The sequence below is a fragment of the Hippopotamus amphibius genome, chromosome 6 (assembly GCF_030028045.1).
Source record: "Hippopotamus amphibius kiboko isolate mHipAmp2 chromosome 6, mHipAmp2.hap2, whole genome shotgun sequence".
NCBI lineage: Eukaryota > Metazoa > Chordata > Mammalia > Artiodactyla > Hippopotamidae > Hippopotamus > Hippopotamus amphibius.
In genome coordinates, this window is record NC_080191.1 from 74,412,900 (window position 1) to 74,438,513 (window position 25,614).

The 25,614-nt window shown below is 39.9% G+C and overlaps 1 protein-coding gene across 2 annotated transcripts in view; it reads left to right on the forward strand.

Moving 5' to 3' along the window:
* Positions 1 to 549: 549 nt before the first annotated feature.
* SLC35A1 (solute carrier family 35 member A1) overlaps positions 550 to 25,614 on the forward strand; it is a 42,806-nt gene continuing 17,741 nt past the window's right edge. Inside the window, exons 1-5 of one of the 2 annotated variants that reach the window (XM_057738219.1) lie at positions 550 to 732; positions 4,784 to 4,961; positions 20,114 to 20,273; positions 20,467 to 20,619; positions 25,422 to 25,488. In XM_057738219.1, the coding sequence (XP_057594202.1) occupies positions 717 to 732; positions 4,784 to 4,961; positions 20,114 to 20,273; positions 20,467 to 20,619; positions 25,422 to 25,488 (574 nt within the window). In that variant the 5' untranslated portion in view covers positions 550 to 716. The remainder of the gene's footprint in view (positions 733 to 4,783; positions 4,962 to 20,113; positions 20,274 to 20,466; positions 20,620 to 25,421; positions 25,489 to 25,614) is intronic. The other variant, XM_057738218.1, reaches the window with a different exon arrangement.

Below are 25,614 nucleotides of genomic sequence, written 5' to 3' on the forward strand. Positions count from 1 at the left end.
CAGGGGCTGGCATGGAGTGAACAGGCAAGAAGAGTCACTGCCTGAAGGAGGGAAAAGCGGTGGGAGATGGCAGAGCTGAAGGACCGTCAGCAATAGGAGGGGGAGGGCAAGCTGCAGTTTCACTCATGTTGACTTGGATGGAACACACGTTCCCATCTTTTAAAGTCTGTAACTTGAAGTTTTCTATACAGGGACTTACTGTAAGTTTAAATAAGTGGTAACAGGAATTTAATGACCGAGGAAGTTAATGGAAGTTTAAAAAGCTGCCAAAGTTGCTGAAGGTAGTTTCTGTTACTTTACGAGTTCTGGGAGGTTCCACAACAGCTCTGCCAGGCACAAATCTGTAAGTCTAAGCCCAACTCCTAGCTGCCTCCAAGTCACCTGGTGAGGACTACAACTCCCAGAAGGTAACGCTCCGTTGCCTTAACTCGGCTTCCTTAGCCGGCGGGAGTTGTAGTTTACAAAAGAACGCCTTGGACTCGAGCTTTTACGCACTTGTCAAGGTAGACTGGGCGGTTCAGGCATCTCTCTATCCGGGTCCTCCCTTTTGGGGTAGCCCTCGGATTCCTGAGTCTAATCTGGCGGCTTGCCTGGGCCGGCGAGGCGCTCTAGGCTGAACGGCTTCCGTCTCCGTGACCGCAGGAGGCGGTCCCCCGCGTCCTGCGCAGCGCGCGGCGGGGGCGCGCGTCAGTTCCGCGCGGGGCTGTCGGGGAACCATGGCTACCATGAGAGGTGAGGCCGGGGTCAGGCGGGGCTGGGGAGTCCGCGGGGGGCGGGGGCGAGCGTGCGTCCGCGCGTCCTCCGCGTCCGCGGGGCGCCGGGGCCCGGGGGACAGGCTGGGGCGTCGGGCGGCAGGAGTTTGTGTGGAGCCACTCCTGGGCTTGAGCGCGCGCCGCCGCGGGTCGCGGCAGCGCGGGGCAGCCAGCCTCCCACTGCGCCGGCCGGCTGGGCGGCTCGAGACCGCTTCTACCTCGAGGAGCTGGTAGTGGGCGGGAACGGAGTTGAGACAGGCCCGGGCTGCGGCGGACCCCGCGAGGGGTCGGGGCGCGGGTCCCGGGCTAGACGCGCATCACCTAGCGGGAGGCAGGACTGGTCTCCGTCCCGGCCGGTGTCACCGAGACTGCGGTCTCCGCTGCGCCTCCTGCCCGAGGATGCTCAGAGGCTTAAGGGGTGCAGAACCTGAGCAGCGGCTTGTCCACGTAACAGCCACTAAAAACATAATTGGGAGGTTAAAACATCACTGCAACCGGGACGAGATGGAGAAAGCAGTCGTTAACAGAGTTACTCCCAAAGAGAATGTTGTATGTGGTTAGAAGGAACACTTCGGTATTTTGCGGGGAGGGTGCGATCCACCCCGCCTCCCACCCCCTTCCACAGGAATAGCACATTAAAGCAATTATATTTGATGACTAATTGCCATTTCATGAGGGTGAACTTGATTAATTCCGCAGCGCTTCTGCTTTGCTGGGTCGGGTAAGTACGTAAGGACCAGAGCTGAATTTCTGAGTGGTAGAGTAGTAGCTGGGAGAGGTTGGGCAACACCCGGATTCTTGCTCCACCCTTCTTCCATGGAGCTCTTGGCTTTACCTCTGAGTAAACGTTGAGCAAATATTTAAAGAATAGCTTTTTACAAGGGTGCCTAATTATTTTTCTGGTTGGGGAGGCCACGTTTATCATTAGACCCTGCCCGGGGGTATTGTCTGTAGTTGCATATGCTTCTTTTAGGTGTTCTCCCATTTCAAATAAGCCCAACCTTAAGAGTCTCCTTGTAGTAACACAGGAAGTAAAGGGAAAAAAGTAGAATTGTTTTGATAAGTGATGTAAAGTGGGAATAGAGTGGTTAATGGTGAAGGCAACTTCAGAATTAGGTGAGTACAATCATTATCTGAAATAGTTGCAACAATTTACAGATTTAGCCTTATTGCCAATACATATTTGTTATGCCTGGGTCATGTTGTAAATCTTACATGCCCACCAGAAGTGTGTAATACAAGATTTCAGTTTCCTGAGCTTCCTGATATTCACAAAGGACTTATTTATCTGGGACTTCCTGAATTTCCAAGTTCTCAGGTGTTACCAATAATGTCTCCCCTAAAATATGGTAAAATGTAACTGTGAAAAAAATATAACTCCAGACTGTAAATTTCGTTTCGGGGCATTTTCCACACAGAAACATTGGGGGCTAATGGGAGCTTTGTGAGAAGGAGAAAACAATGCTGATGTGCCCATGTGCCCCTTCAACAATGCAGCTGAGTGGTGGCATTTTCCTTCCCACTCCTCCTTGGCCAGGCTGCCAGCATGCTGGGTGGAACCTGTACCCCCTGCAGTGCAATCTCAGAGTCTTAACGCCTGGACCGCCAGGGAAGTTCCTGTATGGACTTTTGGTATTACCCAGAAAAAAATTTGAAATTGCTAATAATTCACCTTTCATACTGGAAAATTAATGACTGAAGAAGAAATGTTTCGATCTAATGTTAAGCTGAAAGTAGAGAAAATAATGCTTAAAAAAGCATTAAATATTTTTTAAAAGTTCATTATGTTTTAAAAATGGTATTCTGTACCAAAGCCCTATATGTTATACAAATATCTACACTTATTTGCTTACTCTTCTCTTTAGATCAGTAGTTATTTTCAAGAATATCATATATATTCCCATTTAATCACTATGTTAATTGGTGTACTTTCAAAGTGTTAAACATTCACTATGTTTTTTTGGAATGAGGAACCTATATAATAGCTAAAATAAAGTAGTTTTTAGTTTGGCAGCCCTAACCTCTCTTATTTATGAAAGTATTGATAATTTAGGACATGGGTTAGTAAACTTTTTCTGTTAACAGCTGATGGTCTCTGTCATAACTACTCGCCCTGCTGTTGCAGGGAAAAAAAGAATAGCCATAGATAGTTCAGAAACAAATGAATGTAGCTGTGTTCCAATAAAACTTTTTTATGGGCACTGAAATTTGAATTTCATATAATTTTCACTTATCAGAAAAGGTTATTTAAAAAACTTCTATCCAACCATTTAAAAATGTAAAACTCTTCTCAGCTTGCAGGTCATATAAAAATGAGAGGGAATGTAGGTTGCTCACCTGTGATCAAGGAGATGGGAAACACTTTCTCCTATACTGCTGTTTACTTTTTTAAGTCTTACATTTCCTCCTTGTGTAGGACAGTTTTAGAGCAATCGAAGTATTATAGTCATTTCCTTCAATCCCTTTAACATTGCTTTTTGGGTCCTCAGATCTATTGGAAAGAAAGTTTCTGTTCTACCACATTTCTTCTGTTCTACCACGTTAGTTTTTAGTTATTTAAGACCCAATGTAATTTTAAAAAATCTGCCTGAAATTTACAAATAATTCTTTAATTCACCCAGGGAAAAATATTTACGGGTATATTGAAGAACCTGTTTCCTAGTAAGTTTCTACCTTACCGTATAAAGATAATTTGTTTGAAACTCCTGTTTTATTTTTCTGTGCAAGTCACCTTTGAATTGTGGTTAGGCTCCCAGAGTGGTGAACAAAAGCATACTTAGGTGTAATGTAGTTATGGTAGCAGCCCAGAGTTACCCCCTGTCCCTCTGAGTCTTAACCCAGGTTGTCAGAGTATGGCCCATTGGTCAAATGGGATATGGCCCAGCCTGTCTCTTGTTTTTGTATGGCCTACAAGCTAAGAAAGGTTTTTACAGATGAACGTTTGCAGTTGATCTGATGGAATCCTAACTTTGAAGACCAATGAAGTGAAATATTATCCACCCCATAGAATTCCCTTCCTCTCGATACTATAAAGCATTGTACTCAATTATTATTATATTTTGAATGTGTCCAATTAAATATAAATTAAACGTGAAAATATGTTTCCTCTCTTGTCACCTAGGTACCTACATGATATCCTTGATTGTGTCTTGTGGCCTAAAAAACCTAAAATATTCATTCTTGGCCCTTTACAGAAGAAAATTTGCTGATCCCTGTTTAACATGTGCCTGAAGTTTTGAAAGAAGGTTACAGATAGCTGGGGATGAGAGAGGTGTGAAGTGGGTAAAGAAAGTAGAAATAGTTTGAGCATTAGGTGATGGCAGTCTCAGAGCTGGGAGTATGGAAGGAGACCTGGTACCCCAGTGCTTGTGGTTTTATTGAAGGTGTTGGACCGGCCCTAGCACCTGAGTGATCTCTGCTGCTCAGATATACTTGCAGGAAGTTCTTAAATTGAGTATTCATAAGTCATGTATATTTCCTGAATGTCAAGTTTTACAGAACTTCATTCTTAATACTCTTTTTGTGTGTGTGTTATCAATTATCTTTCTGTATAATGCTATGAAATGAGAGGCTGGACGTAATTTGTTTTTTATTATGATAAAGTTGTATATTATTTTATCACTGAGTTATTCCTTTTGTTTTCCTTCTGCTGTATCTATTTAGAATATACATCGCTGTAACCATTTTCATCCTGCTTTCGTATTTTGCTTTCACAAGTATGGATTATAAAGATATATGAAGTATGTAATTTATAACATCCCAAACTAGAGTTAGTTATGCCACATAATCTTGCAATTGAGCCCTTCCCAGTAACAAAATCTATGCCTAACCAGTTGATACTTAAAGTTAGCTGTGTTTTGTGTGTGTATGTTTGTTTCTGTTCACGTAGTTGGAAAGTATTTTTTGGAAATAAATTTTTAGATGTATTTTGTGCTTGAAATTGGAAAGCATTTTGAGGTATAACACTGATTAACTTTTATATACATAATTACTGTCTACTAAATAATATCTTTGTTGCACATATTTTCCAGAAAATGTCAATTTATTATTCAAGTTATACTGCTTGGCAGTGATGACCCTGGTGGCTGCAACTTACACCATAGCTTTAAGATACACAAGGACGTCAGACAAAGAACTCTACTTTTCAACCACAGCCGTGTGTATCACAGAAGTTATAAAGTTATTGCTAAGTGTGGGCATTTTAGCTAAGTGAGTATAAATACTTTTTAGTGTGTTAAATTATTAATTTTTTACTGTTATGTTGGTTCTTTATTAGGAGATTCAAGCTACATCTTCATATCTTTGCTTGCTCTAGAGCTGTCTTTCTCAACTCAGGACAGCTTTGCTCCCCAGGAGATATGATTTTGGTTGACCCAACTTGGGGGATGCTACTGGCATCAAGTGGGTGGAGGCCAGGGGCGCTGATAAACATCCTATAATGCCCTGTCCTCCAGGCAGCACTCCATCACGAAGAGTTTCCGGCCCCAAATATTAGTAGTGCCAAAGTCGAAGAACTCCACTGTAAAGTGGGGGTTCGCAAATGATGGCGCACTGGCCAAATCCAGTTTGCTGCTTGTTTTTGTTGCAACAGAGACTGTATGGCTCACACAGCCTAAACTATTTACCATTCGGTTCTCACAGAAAACATTTGTTGACTTTTGTTGTAGAGGAATATAATGATTAACAATAGTTAACATTTCTTGACTGTTTCCTGTGTTGAGTGTTAGGCACTGTGCTAAGTGCTTTTCATTAGTTATCTCATTTAATCTTCATATATGTTTTAGGCAAGTACTGTACTCACCTCTGTTTTACCTGTGGAGCACCTGAGGTTCCTCAGTGTTAGACTGTTACTGTGTGGCAGCACTGGGCTATGGGTCAGTACCATTACAGGAAAATTGTTTTAGCCAAGGATGCAGAATAGGAGAGCGTCAAGAATAGGGGCTTTGGAGTGAGACAGAACTAATTTTAATCCTAGACTCATTGGGATGATGACTTTTCACATATTCCTTAACTTCTCTAAGCTTTAGTTTCTTCATTTCTTTTTCTTCTTTTAAAGTTCATGCTGTAAGTCTTCAGTCCTGCCCATAAGCCCAACAGTTTTTTGCTTGTCTGTTTTCATTTCCCACATTATATTATTCATAGATGGGAATACCTTGTCTGATAAAAATCAGATGACTTTCTCACCACCAATAAAGAAATACATGCAGTGAATTTATGGGGCTGCAAAGGGAAATACTGGATACCGTGTCTATAAAACTAGGGATAGGAGTCCATTCAGGATAGAGGAAGACAGGCACAGGCCGTGGATGAGAGACAACAGAAAATGAAACACACAAGAGGAAGTGAGTTTTGGGTTATGTTGTATAGTTTCTTCCTTTCTTAACTGGAGAAAATAGGGTTGTGAGAATTAAATTAAATCTGGTAGGAAATTACTTGGGAACAGTTTATGAGATGGGGACCCATCTGGGTCATGAGGACTGTGAATTCATAAAAGTTTCAAGATGTAGAGTGGGAAGCAGTGAGGAATAGCATGTGTGTAGGTTTAAATTACATTTAAGCAATTTAAAATTTCATTTGACAAATACTTATTAAGTGATTTCTGTGTGACAGATTTATAATAGGTGCTGGATATACAGGTATGCATGAAACAGATATGATTTCCGCTTGCTTGGAACTTAGGTTCAGTGGAAGAGACAGAAAATAAACTTGTAAACCCACATGATTACAAATAGCCATCTGAAAAAAATACTCTAAGGATGGCTTGGGGAGGGAGAAAAGAATAGAAAAATAACTTGAGGCTTGATGATAGAAAGCTTTAGTAGAAAATTTGTGTTTAAAATTTATCTGTAGGCAGAGACACTGTGGCAGCCTAACTTGCTAGATTGCAAGTAGGGTAAAATCTTAGACTTTTTACAGCTTCTTACTTAACGAGATCCATTTTTAAGGAAATTTGGCTTCCACTATTCTGGATGATGTCAGGTAAAGGAGAGGTCTTACTGTACCTTTAAAAGGCAGTGTTGCAAAGGCAAAGATCTCTGTTTGAAACTTCAGAACAACATGCATATAACAATGTAAGCATTAATAAATCCATAAAATCTAAAAAAAAAAGTTAATAAAATCTTAGGGCTTAACTTCTTTTAAAATAAAAAAATGGCAATATTGGAAAAGGGGAAATAGGGGAACACATTTCTTCTCCTTATTCCCCAGCTTACGTAGAGAGAAAAAATTATGACCCAGGAATGAAATAGGGCTGTCAGGCATGAAATCAGCTATTTTAAACTGTAAGATCAAATCATGGTTCAGTTGTTCTGTAACTTAATGGTAAGATTTTTAGAAAACCAATGTGCAGAAAAGCAATGAGGCCTTCCCTGGTGGTCCAGTGGCTAAGACTCCATGCTTCCAATGCAGGGGGCCCGGGTTCCATCCCTGGTCAGGAACTAGATCCCACATGCCACAACTAAAGATGCCACATGCCACAGCTAAGACCCAGTGCAGCGAAATAATTAAATAAATATTTAAATTAAAAAAAATTCACCTGAGGCAGTTTGGAATATGGAAGAGATGAATGAAATGCATGGCCAGACTATGATTGGGCCACTAGGAATGAATTGAACAGTTGAGTTGGAGCAAATGGAAGAGCCTAGAACTTTATATTTGTCTTTGTGATTTAGTTGTGTGAAGTTTACAAAGAAGTAGAAGATTTTCCAGATACTTTCTATGCTGTCATTTCTTTGTACACATATTAAAATTGGTAATTTAAAAAAGTGGATCAAAGGCAAATAGGATGTTGTGGTAGTTTTGTTAAAAAAAAAAAATAGGTTGGATGTCAGTGCTTTATTTGCTGTGATGGAGAAACTTCTAAATTTCAGAAAATATTTGTTACTCAAAAATTTTAGCAGTTGCTTTGTTATACACTAAAGGAAACCAACATTGATTTCATAATTTTGAATTTATATTTGTTTGAAAATTCTTTACCACATAATGTTATACTGATTATTTCTATAAAGCTAAAAACATGAGATTGAACTTTTTTCTTTGTTTTCAAAGTAGAAGCAATACTTTATCATCTGAGAGAAAGGATGACAATTTCAGGATATTGTGGGAGAATGTGAAGGAATTATATAAGAAATAACTAAAGATTTAGAACTTGAAGAATCTTCTCTTCCAAGAAGAAAAAGTAAGAAAAAAATTAGATCTTGATGATTAAAGTAATGCATTTTCCCTGTATTCCAAGGAAAATAATGTAAAAATTAGATCATACTAGATTTTGACTTGAAATTTTTAGGGAATGACAGAAAAGGGAAAAACTTCCCAAACTACTGTTTAAATGGAAAAAAAATTATTAAAGGAAGTAAAAACTTACCTTCCCACTCTTTACTCTGTGATGAAGTGCAATAACTTTATTGGGTTGATACAAATATTACTCCAGAGCCTCAATTTTATCTGAACTATGTAAAGCTTACCCTGCTTATTTAAGGTGGTCTCTCCAGTAATGCTCTTTGCTCAGTGTTTAGTCTTGGCTAATCATTAACGTAAGTACATATCGTTTTATACCATGTGGAGATAGGGGCAGAGACTCAGGGAATTTCTTAAAATTCTTAGTGTCTTGCTTATAATTAAGTTTACTTATAGAGAAACATATCATTACCACATCAAATAATCTGTGTTTCACTCCCTCCAAACATCTTAAACATATAGTCCTGCTTTCTGTTTCAATATATTGTTAAAAAGATGTAGTGCGATAGGTTCATTCATCAAGCCCCAGTTATGTGCTCAGCATTGAGATGTAGGAAATATAGCTGCAAACTAAAAAGATACAGCTCTGTCCTCATGGCGCTTACAGTCTAGTGGGGAACTAGACATTAAGCAAATAAATAATCAATTGGTGGTGTTAAGAGGTTAAGCAGAGGATGCTGTAAATAAGTACCAGAGGGGGTCTCCGTTGGAATTTGCCGGCTTCCTCTCTGAAGAAGTTACATTTCATCCCAGACCTGAAGATTGAGTAGAAGCTGGGCAAGAAAAGAGCAGAGAGAAGGTAAAGAGAACAGTGTGTTTGAAGAACAACAACAGTCAGCGTGTCTGGAGTGCTGTGAGAGGGCAGCGGTGCCGAGATGAAGCAGGAGAGGCCGGCAGGGTAGCAAGAGTAACCCTGTGGGCCTGTAGAGAATTTCGGATTTCATCTCAAGTGCGTTAGGAAATCACTGAATGGTTTAAGTCGGGGACTCACATGGCGACCCATGTTACTTTGAGTTACTTTGATTCCTTTGAGGAGAATGGATTAGAAGGTATAAGAACTGGAAGTAAGGAAGCTTACTAAAGCCATGACTGTGGCCATGATGACAGTGCAGGTGATGAAGAGAAGTTAATGGATTTGAGTTATGTTCTAGAAGTAGAATCTATAGGACTTGGTAATGGGTTTGGTGCCTGTTGATTCTTACTGTCTCAGTAGTTACCACGGACACTGAATTAGTGAATACTGAACTATTGCTTCCAGAGGAAATACAGGGATAGGTTCCTGTGAGCCTCTGGTCACAACATTTTCATCAGCTGATCACTATGTAACCATGTTTCTGTTTAAAGACACCTTAGTTAATATGTATTGTTCATTTCATTAGCATTGAACTCAGGGCCAACAGCACTATTACTCATGCCTGGACAGAGCTTATCTAATGTGTGTTTTCTCCATGAGACACATCACAGCTTTCTTGCACTAAGAAACACTAGCCAGCACTTTAGCACTATTGCTATAATATATAATAAGTTGAAATTGCCTTAGGAAAACCAAAGAATAATGGTTCTTTGGGGGACTGTTGTGAAAAGTGATTTTTTGAATACCTAATGAGCAGATCTTTTCTTTAGAAAGCAAGTAACTACACTCTGGAATACCAGCTGTTAATCACTGTCAAAATGTGTTATGTAAAGTGCCAAACATCCTCTTTTAAGACTGCAGTGACTAAATTTGCTGCCTTCAGACATTCAGGATTGTTGCTGTTGAGAATGGCAGGCTGCCAGAGAGTGAAGGTGTTAAGGAAACATTCTTTCCGGTCTCCCCTTAGAAACAGGCGAGGGAAACAGGCAGGTAAACACAGCTGATTTTCATTTTGGTCTCATACCACTGTTCCGGCCTTAGCTATCATTTCATCTTCTATGATGAGCCACCTTAGGCTGAGGGAAGCTTTAATTTGCCAAAGGTACCTAGAAAGTAATTGACAGTGATAGGATTAGGAGGCAAGTTCCCTGATCTCTAATTTTCAAATTATGTCTTTTAGAACAGTGAACCAGTTGAGCTGTTTTGTAATTAGCTAGGGCAAAGATAAGCATTTAGTAGCTTTGTTAGACATCTCAGTAATTTCAGTAGTTTTATTTTTTGTTTTTTCTCCTAAGTTTTTATTTCTAAATGTTATATCTACCATATTCTTGATTTCTATGTCTTTGTGTGTGTGTGTAATGTTTTTTTTTTTTTTTTTTTTTTTTTTTTTTTTTTTTTTGGCAGCAAGATTTTATTTTTAAAAAAGGTTTGATTTAGAACAGAACAGCTGTTTCTTCAGCCTCTATCGTGAACACTTCTCTTTTTTTGTATAACTAGCAACGACTACCCCTTCTTTTTGGAAACAGCACCCCAGGTCCCTTTTGGGCAGCAAGGCCCTGACCCCTTCTTGGAAGTAAGAGCCTCAGATGGGCAGGCAGCCCAGGCCTCAGCCACTGAGGGTGCTGTAAATACAGTACAGTATAGCATCTTGGAAGGTGCTAAGCACTACGAGAACTGCTTTGTGAAGTCCTATACTGCTGCTGAAAGGAATTGGCGACTTTTAGCTGTTGAGTAGGTGGTGTTTTCATAGCAATCTACAATCTGACCTCCGTGCTGGAACTTCTAAGTGGCCTCCCTCCCTCCCTCCCTGCCTCCAGGCTCACTCGACACCAATCCATCTCTCTGTCCAGGAGTCAAAGTGGTCTTTTCAAACATAAACAGGACATCTCTGCTTGAAATCCTTCATCAGGGCCCTTCTAGCCTAGCTGACAAAGGATGAAGTTCAGATGTTCACCTTGGCACGCGTGGTGTTTGGTGATTGGGTTCCTGCTGTATCTCCACCACACTGTGAGATCCTTGAGGTCAGGGATCACAGCTGATTAGATTTCCATCCATAGGACTGAGATTTCCATTAGGAAACCTAGTCGGGCTCCCAGCTATGCATCTCTGCTCAGTTGGCAGGTTGACTGGGGGTTCGCTGGTTTCTGGTGGCCTTGGTAGGAAGGCTGGATGACTGGGACTAGCCTGTCGCAGACGCCTCTGCTCAGAGTTCCAAGGCAGCAAGAGGGGAAGTGCTTTTCTAGTTTTTGCTTGCTCTTTACTGCTGTCATCCTATTGGTCAGAGTAAGTCACGTGGCCCAATCCAGCCTTGATGTGGGAGGTTCTACCAAAGCAGTAGGTGCAAGGAGAAGAATCTGTGGCCATTGTTGCAACCTCCGGAGCCTCAAGCGCTGGCATCAGCTTCGATGCTTGTAAAGGATTTCCACCAGTGCCCTGTTCCTCACCCTGAGCCTTTGAAACTGTGTGCTCATAAGCACTGCTTCCTGGGAGACAGACTGCAAATCTCAGTGTCTGGAGTCACAGCCGTAATTGGGGAGAGTTGGTCTGTCCTCCTGGAGAACTTGGAAAGGTTCCACTGAACAGGGCAGGGACCACTTTGATTTCTGAAATTGGGTCTTCCAGGATTTCTGCCACTGCCTCCGTCTTTGCGTTCCTAGCATATTGAATATCTGAAGCCAGGGCCTCGTCGTTGCTGGCCAGAAGGAGGTGCAGATGTGAAACAGAAGTGGATTGACTTTGGTTGGGTTGGACAAGGGAATTCCCTGGTGGTCCAGTGGTTGGGATTCTGCGCTCCCAGTGCTGGGGGCCTGGATTCCATCCCTGGATCCTGTCTAGCTTTTTCTTTCTTCTCAGTCTTTATTGGAGTATATTTATTGGAGGCAGGATTTGAGTTCAAAGAGGCCCATGGCAAACTCAAGCGGCATCTCTGCAGCTAAGGCTATGTCTCCATCCTCAGACAGACCGGTTCAGCCTCAGTGACTTGCACGTGACCTGTTGTTTTAACGACGCATTTATGGAGCACCTCCTGTGTGCAAGGCTTCATGTCAGGGGTGGGAGAGGCACGGCTGTTCATTGCAAACCTGCTGCCTTCTGGGTGTTCCCGTCTAGGGAGCTCCGGGCGATAAATCGAACGACAACGCAAGGATGGAGCGACCCCTGAGACCTGTCAGGGGGACAGGGGAGGTGTGGAAGGGCAGAGAAAGGTGTCTGTCCCTCACCAGGCTGGTGACAGAGAGAAGGGCAGGGTGTGCATGTGGACTTGAGGAAGGCCTGCTCCGCAGAGCACAGGCCGCTTTTGCCATATGAGGAGGAATGGTGAAGAGCAACCCCGCTACCCACCATCCAACCCCAGCAGCTCTCCTCCTGTGAGCTCAGAGCGCGCGGGAGTAGAAGGACCCCTGCTCGAGCCCTCCAGCTGACCAGGCACCTGAGGCCACGGCTGCTGCTGTTCAGTCAGTACAGTGCAGAGATGGGCCGTGGGAGTGTAAGCAAGATTCACAGAGACATTGGATGCTGAATTTGCTTTGTGTTGATATTCTTTTCCCCTCCTTCCAAAAAGAGGCAATAATGGAAGCAGGGCATAAATCACTTACTGACAAAATGAGACAGATTTCCAAAATGGGCTGCAGCATGCAACCAATTTCACATTGAAAGCCTCTCCTCCTAAATGCTGAAAAGCTATAAATCAACAAGCCTAATGGATTTTGCCCTGTCTATTCAATATCTTCCAGGGCATTGAATTTAGGATGTAATGCATCGGCAGGGGGAAATCCCTCCAGCAAAGTGCACAAGCTTGAACATTTTTGAAGTAAAATTCTCCAAGCTGAGGGCTCTCCTTCTTCCTTGTTAGGAGGGCTTGACCGCTTGTCTGCTGGCTGGCCTCCATCAGATTCAGAGCTCACCTCCAAGTGCAGCAGGAAGGACACGGCTGCCTTGTGGTGACCCGGCTCTGCCACTCCGGCTGTGAGACCTCTGGCAAATAACACCAGTCTTTGAGCCACAGTTTTCTCATCCATCCGATGGACCGGCTATGTCAGGTTCTCCGCAGCCCTTTCCGGTGTCCGAGGCCGTCTGCTGGTGTTCAGCTGGTTCTCTGTGGGAATGACTGTGTCCTTCCGTGCATTCCCAATGCATCTGTGGAGAGGGATGCACTCCACGTCTCTCTACTTCGCCGCCATCTTTTTTCCTCCTGTGTGTAATGTTTTTATGAACTGTTTGAGAGCAAGTTTTACACAAGATGTCCCTTTGTCCCTAAATTCTTTAGTGCATATTTTCTAAAACAAGGACATTCTCTTACATAATCACAGAATATCAAAATGAGGCATCAGTATTGATACAATAGTGTTATCTAATTCACAGACCTTAGATAATTTGCCAATTGCCCACTGATGTCCTTTAATAGTAAAATAATCACACTTTACATTAGTGTTGTATCTCTAGCTGCCTTTAATCTGAGACAGTTCCTCCATCTTTCTTTTTTACATGTCTTTGACATTGTTGAAGAGCACAGCCCATTTACTTTGTAGAATGTCCTGCAGTTTGTTTATTGATTGCTTTCTTATGATTAAATTTAGGTTTTGGGTCAGGAATATCACAGAAATGGTCTGTCCTTCTCAGTGCAGCGTATCACGAAGCACATATTATGCGTTTGCCTCGTTGCTGGTGATTTAACATTGATATCTTGATTGAGGTAGTGCCTGCTGGGTTTCTCAGGATAAAATTACCAATTTTCTTTTTGTAGCGGGTAAGGTCTAGTGGAGAGATGCTTTGAAACTAGGTAAATATCCTCTTTCTCTTCATTTTTATTGTATTTTGATGTTGCCAAATGGTAATTTCCCAGTTCCATCCTTCCCTATAGATTTATTGGTTGGCATTCTACTCTAAGAAGCTTTCCCTTCCCTCCCTCCTCCTCTCTCTCCCCCTACCTGTCCCGCTCCCTCTCCCTCTCAGTGTAGATTCATGGATTATTTTATTATATTGGCTGGAATCCATTATTAGCATTATTTATTTTGATGCTCATATGTCCCAGATTTGGACAGTGGGATCATCTTCAAGCTTCCTCCCATTTTCTTTTCTATTCTTTTCTTTTTTTTACATATTTTCATCAATTTTTGAGCAGTTTCTTTTTAGTATAGCAAGATGTTCAGAGCTTATCTTACACTTTCCCTGCCCCAATCCCGAAATCATACATTTCTCTAAGAAGCCTTGTTCCTTTCTTCCTAAAGTGGTATTTAGAAACCAGAATCTGGACACAAGGTGTGCACATTGCTACTGGGGGTATCATAACTTCTGGGCCCTTTCAATAGACAGAGCTAAGTAACATGTATATATATATACACATACATTCCTGTCTCTCTGTTTCTGTATGTATATGTGTGTGTGTGTGTGTGTGTGTGTGTGTAACTGTGACTTATATATTGCTTGATACCTGCAATTCTGATCCAATACCACAGAGCTGGTTACAACTTTTCCCTTTTCTGTATTCCCGTTTCCAGTGGTGATGAGTTTGACTTCCATTATCCTCAAGATATTTACTTATTTTTTCAGTCCTAGAATACATAATAAGTAGATCCAGAATTTCTAAGATACAGCTGTGAAAAAGCAAACCTACTAACTAAAGTTCAGTATTTGTATGTAGTTCCTTTTGCCTTTAGTTTTAGAGCATATAGTAAAAAGATTGTTTTAGAATACTTGGGTTAGTTCTCTTTTTCTCCTTCAGTGTAATTTTGGTATTCATTAAAAAAAACTGACAGGGTTGTTTTTCTTTTTTTGGTTTCTGTTTGTAATTAATTTGGAGTTTTCCGCCACCCTTGTTGATTTTACTTATAATGTCCAGTAATTTTTGGAATTTGAAATTATACTTGTTTCACTCAAAAGTTAATTTAGAACTGCAAGAAAAAAAGGGGAGCGTGGGGAAGACAACGGATGGTTACTTTGATAAATAAGGTTTAAGATTTACGTGGTCTGATTGGAGAGTTTTAGTTATATGCATTGTGTGTGCATACACGGTTTACACTGCTTTACTCTTTAACTTTTTTCTTTTTTTAAATAAATAAATATGTTTATTTATTGGCTGCATTGGATCTTCGTTGCTGCGCGGGCTTTCTCTAGTTGTGGAGAGTGGGGGTTACTCTTTGTTGTTGGACATGGGCTTCTCATTGTGGTGGCTTCTCTTGTTGCGGAGCATGGGCTCTAGGTGGTTCAGTAGCTGTGGCATGTGGGCTCAATAGTTGTGGCTTGAGGGCTCCTAGAGCACAGGCTCAGTAGTTGTGGTGCACGGGCTTAGTTGCTCTGTGGCATGTGGGATCTTCACAGGCCAGGGATTGAACCTGTGTGCCTTGCATTGGCAGGCGGATTCTTAACCACTGCACTACCAGGGAGGTCCGCTTTTTAACTTTTTTTCACTTAAATGTTTTGTCTTATAGATGGTTCCATGTTTGTACATAGAAATCTGTCTCATTCTTTTTAAGAGCTGTGTGCTATTCCATTATGTGGATGTATCATAGGCCAGTTTCTATTGATGGGCGTTTGGGTTGTGTCCAGTCTTCTGCTACTACAAAACACAGATGTAATAATTTTTTTTTTATATACACTGTCATGCACATGTATGATTACATCAGACCACTTTTGTATCAAAAAGGAAATTAATAAATCCTATTTTGGGGGAGGGGAGCAGCTTAGCAGTTGGATGTTGCAAAAGCTTTATATGTGAATAAGTTATTTGTTAAGTATTTGAATAAGCTACTACTTTCTAAGTTATAATTCAGTTGAGACATAAAACAGTACATTTAAAAATATTTTAGTTTTTCATAAAATAATTACAAGAATTCACAGGAAAATTGCTAGTTAGCTGTATGCTTTACTAAACCCTGTCATAGCTATTAAAGTTGACACTTTTAAGTCTGTCATTTGTGATAGGAAAAGGAAGTGAAAACACTGCCATGTTGTCTGAGAACAGTCAACCTTTTATTGTTTGCTATCTACCACAGCCTGTAAAGACTAAAGAAACCTAGAAGGATGTGTAAATTTACATACTTGGGTGTTTTTAGTAATAAATCAAATGCATCTTAAATCTTTGAACTACTTATCCATATAAGATTGAGAAAATAATTTTATGATTTCATAGTATTATCTAGAGTAATCAGTGAAGCTGTCAGATACTTACAGATTATCCAGCGCTATTTTGTTTTTCTTGCTGAGTTTTCATTTTGACTCCCTCTCTGTACTCATGCTATAATGGGTTTAGGGTCATGGGGAGGAAGTAAAAGTCATGTACCTCGTATGATAGGTATTTTTGTCCTGAAATGACCTCATTATTGGTTTTGATACCTAGCTCCCCCAGATCTTGTATGTGAGTTCATTTTAATTAACTTGCAGATGATAAGAAATTTGTAAGTGAAATTTAAATTTCTTAAGCTCGTGAGTAACTTCTGCTGTATTATTCCATTTTGCACAGTGCCTTGGTAACGTAGCCAAGGATTTTAGGCCTCCTCGTAGTTCTCGTCCGATCAGGAGCTGGAAGAATGAGGCCTACTTTTGACCCAACATAGATCAGAAAGAATTGATTTCAGCCAGTTGATAGGAAATTTGGGGGGGAGGCGGCAGCGGAATCTCTCTGCAATCAACATGGAGCTTCAGTGTGTCTTCAGGTAACAAAAGGTTGCACATAGATTCTATTCCAGTGACAAAAATCGAACAGTAGATTTAATGGGACAGACTAGACTTCAAAAAAAATTAGTATGTGCTTTCTGATTATACACATACTTTCTCTTAGTGTCATTTATATAATTAAATTTAATAAATTTGTTTGTAAGAAGAGGTACTCATTAAAGTGCTTGGGATTTGATTTCCAAGAAAATATCAGGGCAGGAAAATGGAAGGAAAAAATGGCCTTTGGTTTTTTTGTATTCTTTTTTTTTTTTTGTATTCCTTTTAATAGTGTATTCAAGGCTATAGTATATTTAGAATGGATCATTTATCTTTGTCTACTTAACAATAAAACAAAAGGCTACATGATTACTAGTATTTTCTGGAAGACGTATTGCTTTTTCTTTTAACTTTAGTGAGTAAAACTAAGTTTTAGAGCTGTATTCTTAATAAATTAAGCAAGATTTAACCTAATACTGAAATAATTTACCTCCTCCTTTAAAACTTTTGTGTGGTAAGAGTCCCATATATTTTTTCTTATACCTCCTAAATCTCTTTATTCTACTTTCTGATATTATTAATTATTCTTGAGCATTTGTTTTCTTTTACAAATTCTTTTAGCATTCTCTATTTTTTGTAATTTATTGCAAAATATCGTACTTGTTATAATTATAAAATGTTGATATAATTCTAAGATACCACGGTGAAGCTTGAGTTTTCCAGTAGTTAGCATTCTGGTATACCTTGGCTTCTCTAATATCTGCATTAGAGAAGGAACCAGAAAAAGATATTAAAGCCTTCCTGGCAGTGGACAAGTAGTAGTTCCTAAGTATCCAGTAAAAAGGATAGAGCCGGAAGAGCCAAAGACCCGAAGGTTAATCTGGACACATTGTACTCTACTGGTTTGCCACATGAAGGAAAGGTTGGTGATGTCTCACAGGCCCTTCATTTGATGTGAAAGCTGAAAAGTAGGGGAGAAGAGATAAAAGTGACAGGGAGGAAAGGGATGATAGCAGCCTTGGTCAAGTTGGTGCAGGCATGGTAGTTAATAGAAGCAGCAATTGGATCCTTAAGCAGCCCATATTCTAGCAGAGCAGAGACCCAGTGACAAAGAGAGCAGCTGTGTTCTCTGGGTAGCCAGAAAAGTCATTTGATACCATTGAGGGTTTAGAGTATCTCTAAGGAGTGGAGGTAAGATGGCATTGCCTATAGCTGCGGATTAGGGAAGGGATACGTGGCTGCTAAGCTAGAGCTTGAAGACTCGTATGTGGGAGATAAATGGGCATGGAAGGAGGTGGAATGTGAAAGATGGATACAAACAGGTACCTCTCAGTAGTTCTTTCCACTCGGAAGATACCTTTGTATAGAAGTCAGCACTTTGGAAGGGCATTAAGTAATGTTACAAGGAAAGCAGTGTCCTTACAGTCTGTAAGATTTATGTCTCTGCCATCATGTTTCCTAGTGAGAATTATGAGAATAAAGAAAATGTTGAATTATGTTTTCTAATACATCATCCTGTAAAGATGGTTCTTTGAGTTGGACCTCTGATTCTTCTTTTTAACTTTAATCTCTTTTTTTCTCTTCAGCTTTATAATTGGGGGAAAACTTTGAGAAATTATTCTCTATATTCTTTTAAGATGTGGAGAATTATACAGAACATCTTAGATTTGTGTTTAAAAAAAAAAAAAAGAGTGTTAAACGTTTAAAGGGCCAACCTTCAGGTATCTGGAAGACTCTACGCTGCAGACTTCCCCAGTAATCTTTTGGGTTTCTCTCCCTCTTCTGCATGGTACACCCTCTCGCTCTAGGCTGTGTGCATTACTTTTCAGCATGTAGCTTTCCCATCGTGGTGTGCAGGGTGGTGAATTTGGCAACAGAGTAAGGTCTGTAACTAAGAAGGACATCTTTTGTTTCTGTGGCCTAGGTCAAATTTTCTGTCTTAAGCATTTTCTTGGGGGCTGGAGTGTTCTACAGTGGATAGGCATAGGTAGTCAATTCGACATTATGGACTTTTTGCGCCCCCTCAGAACTTGGGTAATTATTTTTGCACTGTTTAAATATAAAAATATCCAATTAGTGACTGTTGATTCTAATATATTAACCCAAAATATAGAGGCTCTTTGTGAGTTCCAATAGCTCTGTCTTCCCAACAAAGTATTATGTTCCTTTTAAGGATATTGTGAGTTGCAGTTAGGAGCCTTTTGATGTGACCCTTTTTTTGGTGTTGATGCTTATAAAAGTGTTCTTTGATTTGTATTTTCAGGAAATAAATGAGTTGATTTACAGCAGGGGGAATATGAACCAGATTAGCTAGTTCCTCCTGAGGAAAAAGAATACTGAGAGCATGCACTCAAGTCATAAGCTTTGTGTACATTACCGATACAGTTTATCTTCCTGATATTAGTAAACTATTCAGGTTTTCTGCAAAATTATACAGATACAAACTTGAGTTCTATGAGCATATGCTTATTTAAAGGTTTATTGTCTACCATAGTGCACAGACACTGAATTAACTTACAAATAATAGTGACCTGCATCACTCAGTTCCTATCCCAAGTAACTTCTATAACTACTGAAGCTTTTTTCTTCTTTGCAGTTTAACTCTATTGTAATTTTAAAAATTAAAAAAAAAATGGACATGCAACCTGATTAATCTAAAAAAATAATCTGGGTGAACTTGATGTAATGGCAGTTAAGGTGGCAGGGATTAAATCAATTTTTTAAATTAATTTTTATTTGCTGTGTTGGGTCTTTGTTGCTATGTGCGGGCTTTCTCTAGTTGGGGTACGCAGGCTTTTCATTGTGGTGGCTTCTCTTGTTGGGGAGCATGAGCTCTAGGTATGTGGGCTTCAGTAGTTGTGATGCACGGGCTTAGTAGTCGTGGCACACAGGCTTAGCTGCTCCACGGCATGTGGGATCTTCCTGCACCAGGGCTCTAACCCATGTCCCCTGCATTGGCAGGCGGATTCTTAACCACTGCACCACCAGGGAAGTCCCTAAATTAATTTTTTATAGGTAATATCAGCAGTTCTGGTTTCCTGTTACTCTCATTGTATAATGTACTCAAAAGCCCCAGAGCTTTTTTTTTTAAAATACATATTTATTGGAATATAATTGCTTTACAATGTTGTGTTTCTGTTGTACAACAAAGTGAATCAGCTATATGTATACATACATCCCCACATCCCCTCCCTCTTGAGCCTCCCTCCCACCCTCCCTATCCCATCCGTCTAGATCTGTCACAAAGCACAGAGTTGATCTCCCTGTGTTATACAGCAGCTTCCCACTAGCCATCTATTTTACATTTGGTAGTGTATATATGTCAGTGCTACTCTCTCTCCACATCCTGTCCCTGGAACTTTGACCAGAGGTCAAGGATGGTAAACCTAATTGTTGTCATATTTTCCCAAATAAAAACTGTAGTTGTTTTTCTTTTATGGGGATGCATTGCTGGTTTGTTTCTTTTAATAAATCTAAAATTAGTTAAAAATTCTAAAAATGTTTGCTAAATTATATCAGTGAACTTAATACAATGTAGCTATCCTATGTGTGATAATATCTAATAGAAAGGATGATATTTCATTTTTTTCTCACCCCTTCTCATTTTGCCTTTTTGTTTTCAAAGAGAAACTGGTAATCTGGGTAGATTCAAGGCATCTTTAAGAGAAAATGTCTTGGGGAGCCCCAAGGAACTGATGAAGTTAAGTGTGCCTTCCTTAGTGTATGCTGTTCAGAACAACATGGCCTTCCTAGCTCTCAGCAACCTGGACGCAGCCGTGTACCAGGTAGGTGGCGTCAAGCCTAATGATAGGCACAAAATCTTAAAAAAACGTTTTTATGGTGAAAAGATTTTTTATTAACCCTTTATCACACTATCAAATATTTTTCTCTACCATTCTGTTAATGATATCAGAAATAATGTATTTTTGTCAAAGTCTGATGTCAACCGGGTTGATTAGTTCACTGTTTTGTTTTCAGGTGACGTACCAATTAAAGATTCCCTGCACTGCTTTGTGTACTGTTCTAATGTTAAACCGGACGCTCAGCAAGTTACAGTGGATTTCAGTTTTTATGCTGTGTGTGGGAGTCATACTTGTACAGTGGAAACCAGCCCAAGCCACAAAAGTCGTGGTAAGAAACAAAATGCTTAATGTAACTAAAGTAGGAAACTTTTTAAAGTCTTATGCGCTTCAGACAGGCACACCGATGAATGGTGCTCGATTCTATTTGAGTGAAAATAACCTTTGCCATGTGGATAGGCTTTTTCCCCCTTAGGATAATGTTATTGCTAAGGAGAGTAATACTTCCTGGCTTCCTTTTTCTTTAGAGGGGAACACGCATAAAATACGTTAGAGATGGAAGGCATCTGAAACTCAATATACTCTGCCTCCGTTTCATGGATGACACAAAGTTGAAATCCAAAGAGTTGAAGTAACTCACCCGGAGTTACACAGTTAATAGCTAACCTGTAACTCAGATTGTGCCAGCTTCCACACAGTGCTTATGTTCAGAACTTCTAGGCCTCTTTTAGACATTTTCTCAGAAATACAGGGCAAAGTTTTCCTCACCTAATTTTCATATTCTCTCACAACATGTTTTATCGTTTTGCATGTACATCCAATGTCAGCAATAGGGCTTACAGAGGAGTGTTTTTCCTGATGATTGATAACTAAAATAGGGCAAAAGTGCCTTTGCTTCTAACTTTTAGTTGGAGAGGTAAATGTTACGGTACATACTTTTTTTTTTTTTTTTAAATATTATATGCTTTAATTGGTTATTTTCCCAAGGAGAATAAGAAGTGGACCTCTAGTGAAGGACCTGAAGGTCGGGAGCTTCCCTCTGCAACTGCATACTCTTCTTTAACTCTTAGGAAGTGAAAGACCATGGTTCTCTTAGGAGCGTAAGACAGCTGGGGATGTACGCAGAGCTTATGAAAGTAGAAAGTCAACTCCTTTTTAGGTAGTTACTTTCTCGCCTGGTGGAAGAATTTTCTTTCCCAGAAAGTGAATTTTAAATTAGTATTTATTGTCTTTACATGATGTTTAAACGTGCTCACATTCTTAGTGACATTTCAAAACACTGATCAAATATGCACTGCATGTGTAACTCAGATGTAGAACCACAGAGAAAGAATTTGGGAAGTAGGCAAACACTAAAAAGTAAAATATAAACTTCCAGTCACACCCTACACCTTTAGAAAAGGTCCACCTCACGTAGGTAATGTGTGTGAAAAGCTTAGTAAGCTAAAGCAGAGTGTTATTCTACTTTTGGAGCACTCTAGAATGTTCTTTCCTCTTTTAAACAGAATGCAGCTTCCTGTAAGTCTCTCATTGTTCCTTGTTCTTGTCAGAATAACTCACATCCCTGCTAACTGCATAAGATGGTCCTTTGAATATTTGAGAACAGTGTTGCATCCCCACCCTCCATGTCTTTTTTTTCTCCCCCATTGAGACAACCTTGGTGTTTCTATAATATGGCTTCTGGAGACTTTATGACCCCTGGCTCATGCCCCGTTACTGCCTTGTATTTCTTTTCTAGGTGCATTTATCTGTTCTTTTTCCTCAGTATGTCCTAAAAGTTCTCCCAGATGTTGACTTAGTATGAGGTGTAGTTCACTAATTACCTCCTTTGTTCTGAATACCAGAGACTTGTTAAATCAGCATAAGGTTATATTAGGGTTTTTCTTTTTTTGGCTGGAGGAGGCTATCCATTCTATAACTGATTATACAACCACATGTAGCTGTTTCACAGTTTGTTTCAGATGTGTTTTGCGCAGTGGGCTTCTAAACCAAAATGCAAGATGTGTTTGAGTATATTTGCTTTACAATGTTGTGTTGGTTTCTGCTGTAGAAAAAAGTGAATCAGCTGTATTTATAGATATATCCCCTCCCTCTTGAGCCTCCCTCCTCCTTCACCCCCGCAAGGATGTGTTTATATTTATTAAGCCCATCTTCTTAGCTTTGGGTTATTGTTCAAGCCTTTGAAGTCTTTCCAGTCCTTACCCATTACTGGCTTTTTCTTTGAATGTTATGCTTTCTTACAGATTCAACACCTATGTCTTCTGAGTTGTCAATGAAAATTTTAGGACAGGATCAGAGTTCTGTAGCTGTACCTTTAGACCTCTCTTCAGCTTGACTTTTTTTTTTTTCCTTGCTTAAGAAACATTCTCTCTCACAGTTTTTGCAGGTCAGGAATTTGAGGGTGCCTGAGTTGGCCTCTCCTAGACATTCTGGCTTGATGTCTCTCATCAGGGCTGCATTCAGCTGAAGACTTGCCTAGGCTGGAGGATCTGTTTCTGGGATGGCTTATTCATATGCCTGGCAGGTTGATATCAGTTGTTGGTCTAGCTTGGTTTTATTCTGTTAATTAGCACTTTGCTATATGAGCATTCAGTCAGCTATGAATAGAACTACTGTTATCCTCACTACAGTTCTGTTCACAAAAATATTATGCAAATCTGTCAGATTTCTTGCTAAAAATGATCTCTGTGGAATTCCCCTCATCATTTACACTAGGAATTCTTTCAGTAAGAAAATTTGGTATGTCTTATTCCTATGGAAGCCACACCATTTTCTTGTGATGACCATTAAACTTTTTAAGTTCTTCAGGTCATCTGTTCTAGGATTTTGCTAGTATTCAGTAACAATAACAGCTGCAGTCACGTATCACACTAGATACTAGCAATGTTCTAAGTGCTTCACGTACATTAACTCACTTATGCCCACAACAACCGTATGAGGCGTGTATTTTTATTTCCATTTTTGTATGAGGAAACTGATAGGCAACGAAGGCTAGCAGTGGGTCCATTGTCACCTTGCTTGAACCCAAGCAGCGTGGTTCCAGAGCCTGTGCTCTTGGCGAGTGTACTGGGCTGCGTTACAGGTCTCAGGCTGCTGTTGATAATTTCTACAGATTTTCTTTCCCTCTGCCTTTTTGAAAATCAGGACACCATATTCCCAATTCAAAATTTCTGGCATAGCTTCCATGCCCCATCATTCTTCAAAGATATAGTGATGAGTACCTTGATTTGCTACTTTTTTGGTCAAGATACTTCTGAATTTATTTACATAAGTGTTCTTATAATAGCAAACCATATGTCTTAGACTTCGGTTCCCATTCATTCAAAATCATTATTTACAGAGAAAATGGAAATTAGATTTGGGTAACTCTAGTTTTCTTGCTATGTATGAGTATGTCATCTAGCCAAAGAATACTCTTCTCTTCCTAAACATATACTTTTAAAGGCCTTCTTTAAAATTTTAAAGTATTTTTGCAAGCCTCCACTTATTCTGAGTTTTCAGTTTTTTGATACTAAAATTCCTGGTTGGTCCCTCTTGGTTTTGTGTCTTTTTTTTTTTAGTGTTACTAAAAATTAAGAATTCATTGAAGATGCCCTTGATTAGTAACACTGATTTCTTTCTTTCTTGTGCACCAGAACCTCATTCTTAAGAAACTTTTATCCCTCTTGAACCATCTTCCCACTAACTATGGAATTCTAAGTTTTATTTTTTTGAATTTTGATTTATTCAGGACTGGAGCTCAAGTCTCTTAACTATGCTGTTTGGCCACTGCTCATACTAAAAGGGCATGGTTGCCATTTTTTTCCTGTTTCCATCACTTCCACTTCATCACCCAGCAGTTTATCAGTTAAAGTCCAGAGAAGCAGTGTCTATCACCATTTTTCTTAACTGTAGAGATTAAATTGGCAGAAAAGCAAGCCAAGAATTTATCAGACACTGTTTTTAGTAGCTTGAGGTTCGTTGTTGGGCTGGATGAAATCTCACACCATTATTTTCTCTCATCTCTATGCCAGTCTTGTAGTTTGTATTAGGAGAGCATCCGTGTTTATCAATTATAGTCTATAGTAGTGGCTCTCAAACTTCAGTGTACGTCGTAATCAACAGGGAGGTCAGACAGATTGCTGGGCCCCATCCTCATAGTTTATGATTCAGTAGAGCTGGGGAGGGGTCTGTCAATTTTCATTTCTAACAAGTTCCCAAGTGATGCTACTGCTGTTGGTCCAGGGACCATACTTGGAGAACCATTAGTTCATGATAGCTTCTGTTTCTCCTTTTATCCTCATGCGGACATTTTAGACCAAGCTTTTTCTCTCAGGTACTTAACATAAAGTAATACTCTTCTTATATCAGGCTTATTTATTTTGAACAAGGTATGTGCTTGTCACATTACAGCCATGTGTCTCAACCTTTTAGTTTCAGTGTTACTACTGAGATAACATTTATCTCTGAGGAAAGGCTGATGAAAGCTCCTGAGGGTTAGTTTAGGGAAGAGGAAATAAAGTTGAAACAATAGGTTGGGGGCCCATATACCTGCGTCTGTTAGCAAAGTATTATGATTATATATATGTGTCCGTCTCTCCCATCCATGACCTATTTAAGAATCAAAGCTGTATATTGTCTTCATCTTTATTTAGTATATAAAACAGTACATCCTGGTACATAGAAGGCATGCTATTAATATTAGATAAAAATTCAGTCAAGTAGGAAATCTTACAAGTCATTACTTCATCCTGTAGGTGATAGGGAATAAGTAAAACAAGTCAAACTGTTACCATTTCCATGCTTGATCCTCTAAGAGCCTGAGTGATGGTGGAGGCAGAAGTTAAAATTAAGAGGCGGGCTGACTGCGCAGTTCCACGCTCGGGCGCCCACTGTTATTAGGAAGTAGGCACACGTTATATCAAGCATTTACTATGGCCGTGATTTGAAGGATACATTTTTAACTTAAGTGCTTCGGTTTGTCTCTGGGATGGCCTTTTGTTTGGTCCTGTCTTATTCTACAGAATAGCTGTGTCTGATACGGCACGTACTTTCAGTAGAACTGTAAACAGATTTTTGTATTCATGTTTGGTCTCTTGGGTGAATTCCATTTATTAGTGACTAAAAGTAACTTTTAAAACATTACTATTTCAGGTGGAACAGAATCCATTGTTAGGGTTTGGTGCTATAGCTGTTGCTGTCTTGTGCTCAGGATTTGCAGGTAAATCATAAAAGCATCATTTTATTATTCTGTTGTCAAATTTTTTAAAAAACACCAGACTTTTAAATGGGGATCTATTTTGCTTTGCCAAACTAACAATTTTATTCCCATTAAAGCTTATCTTCT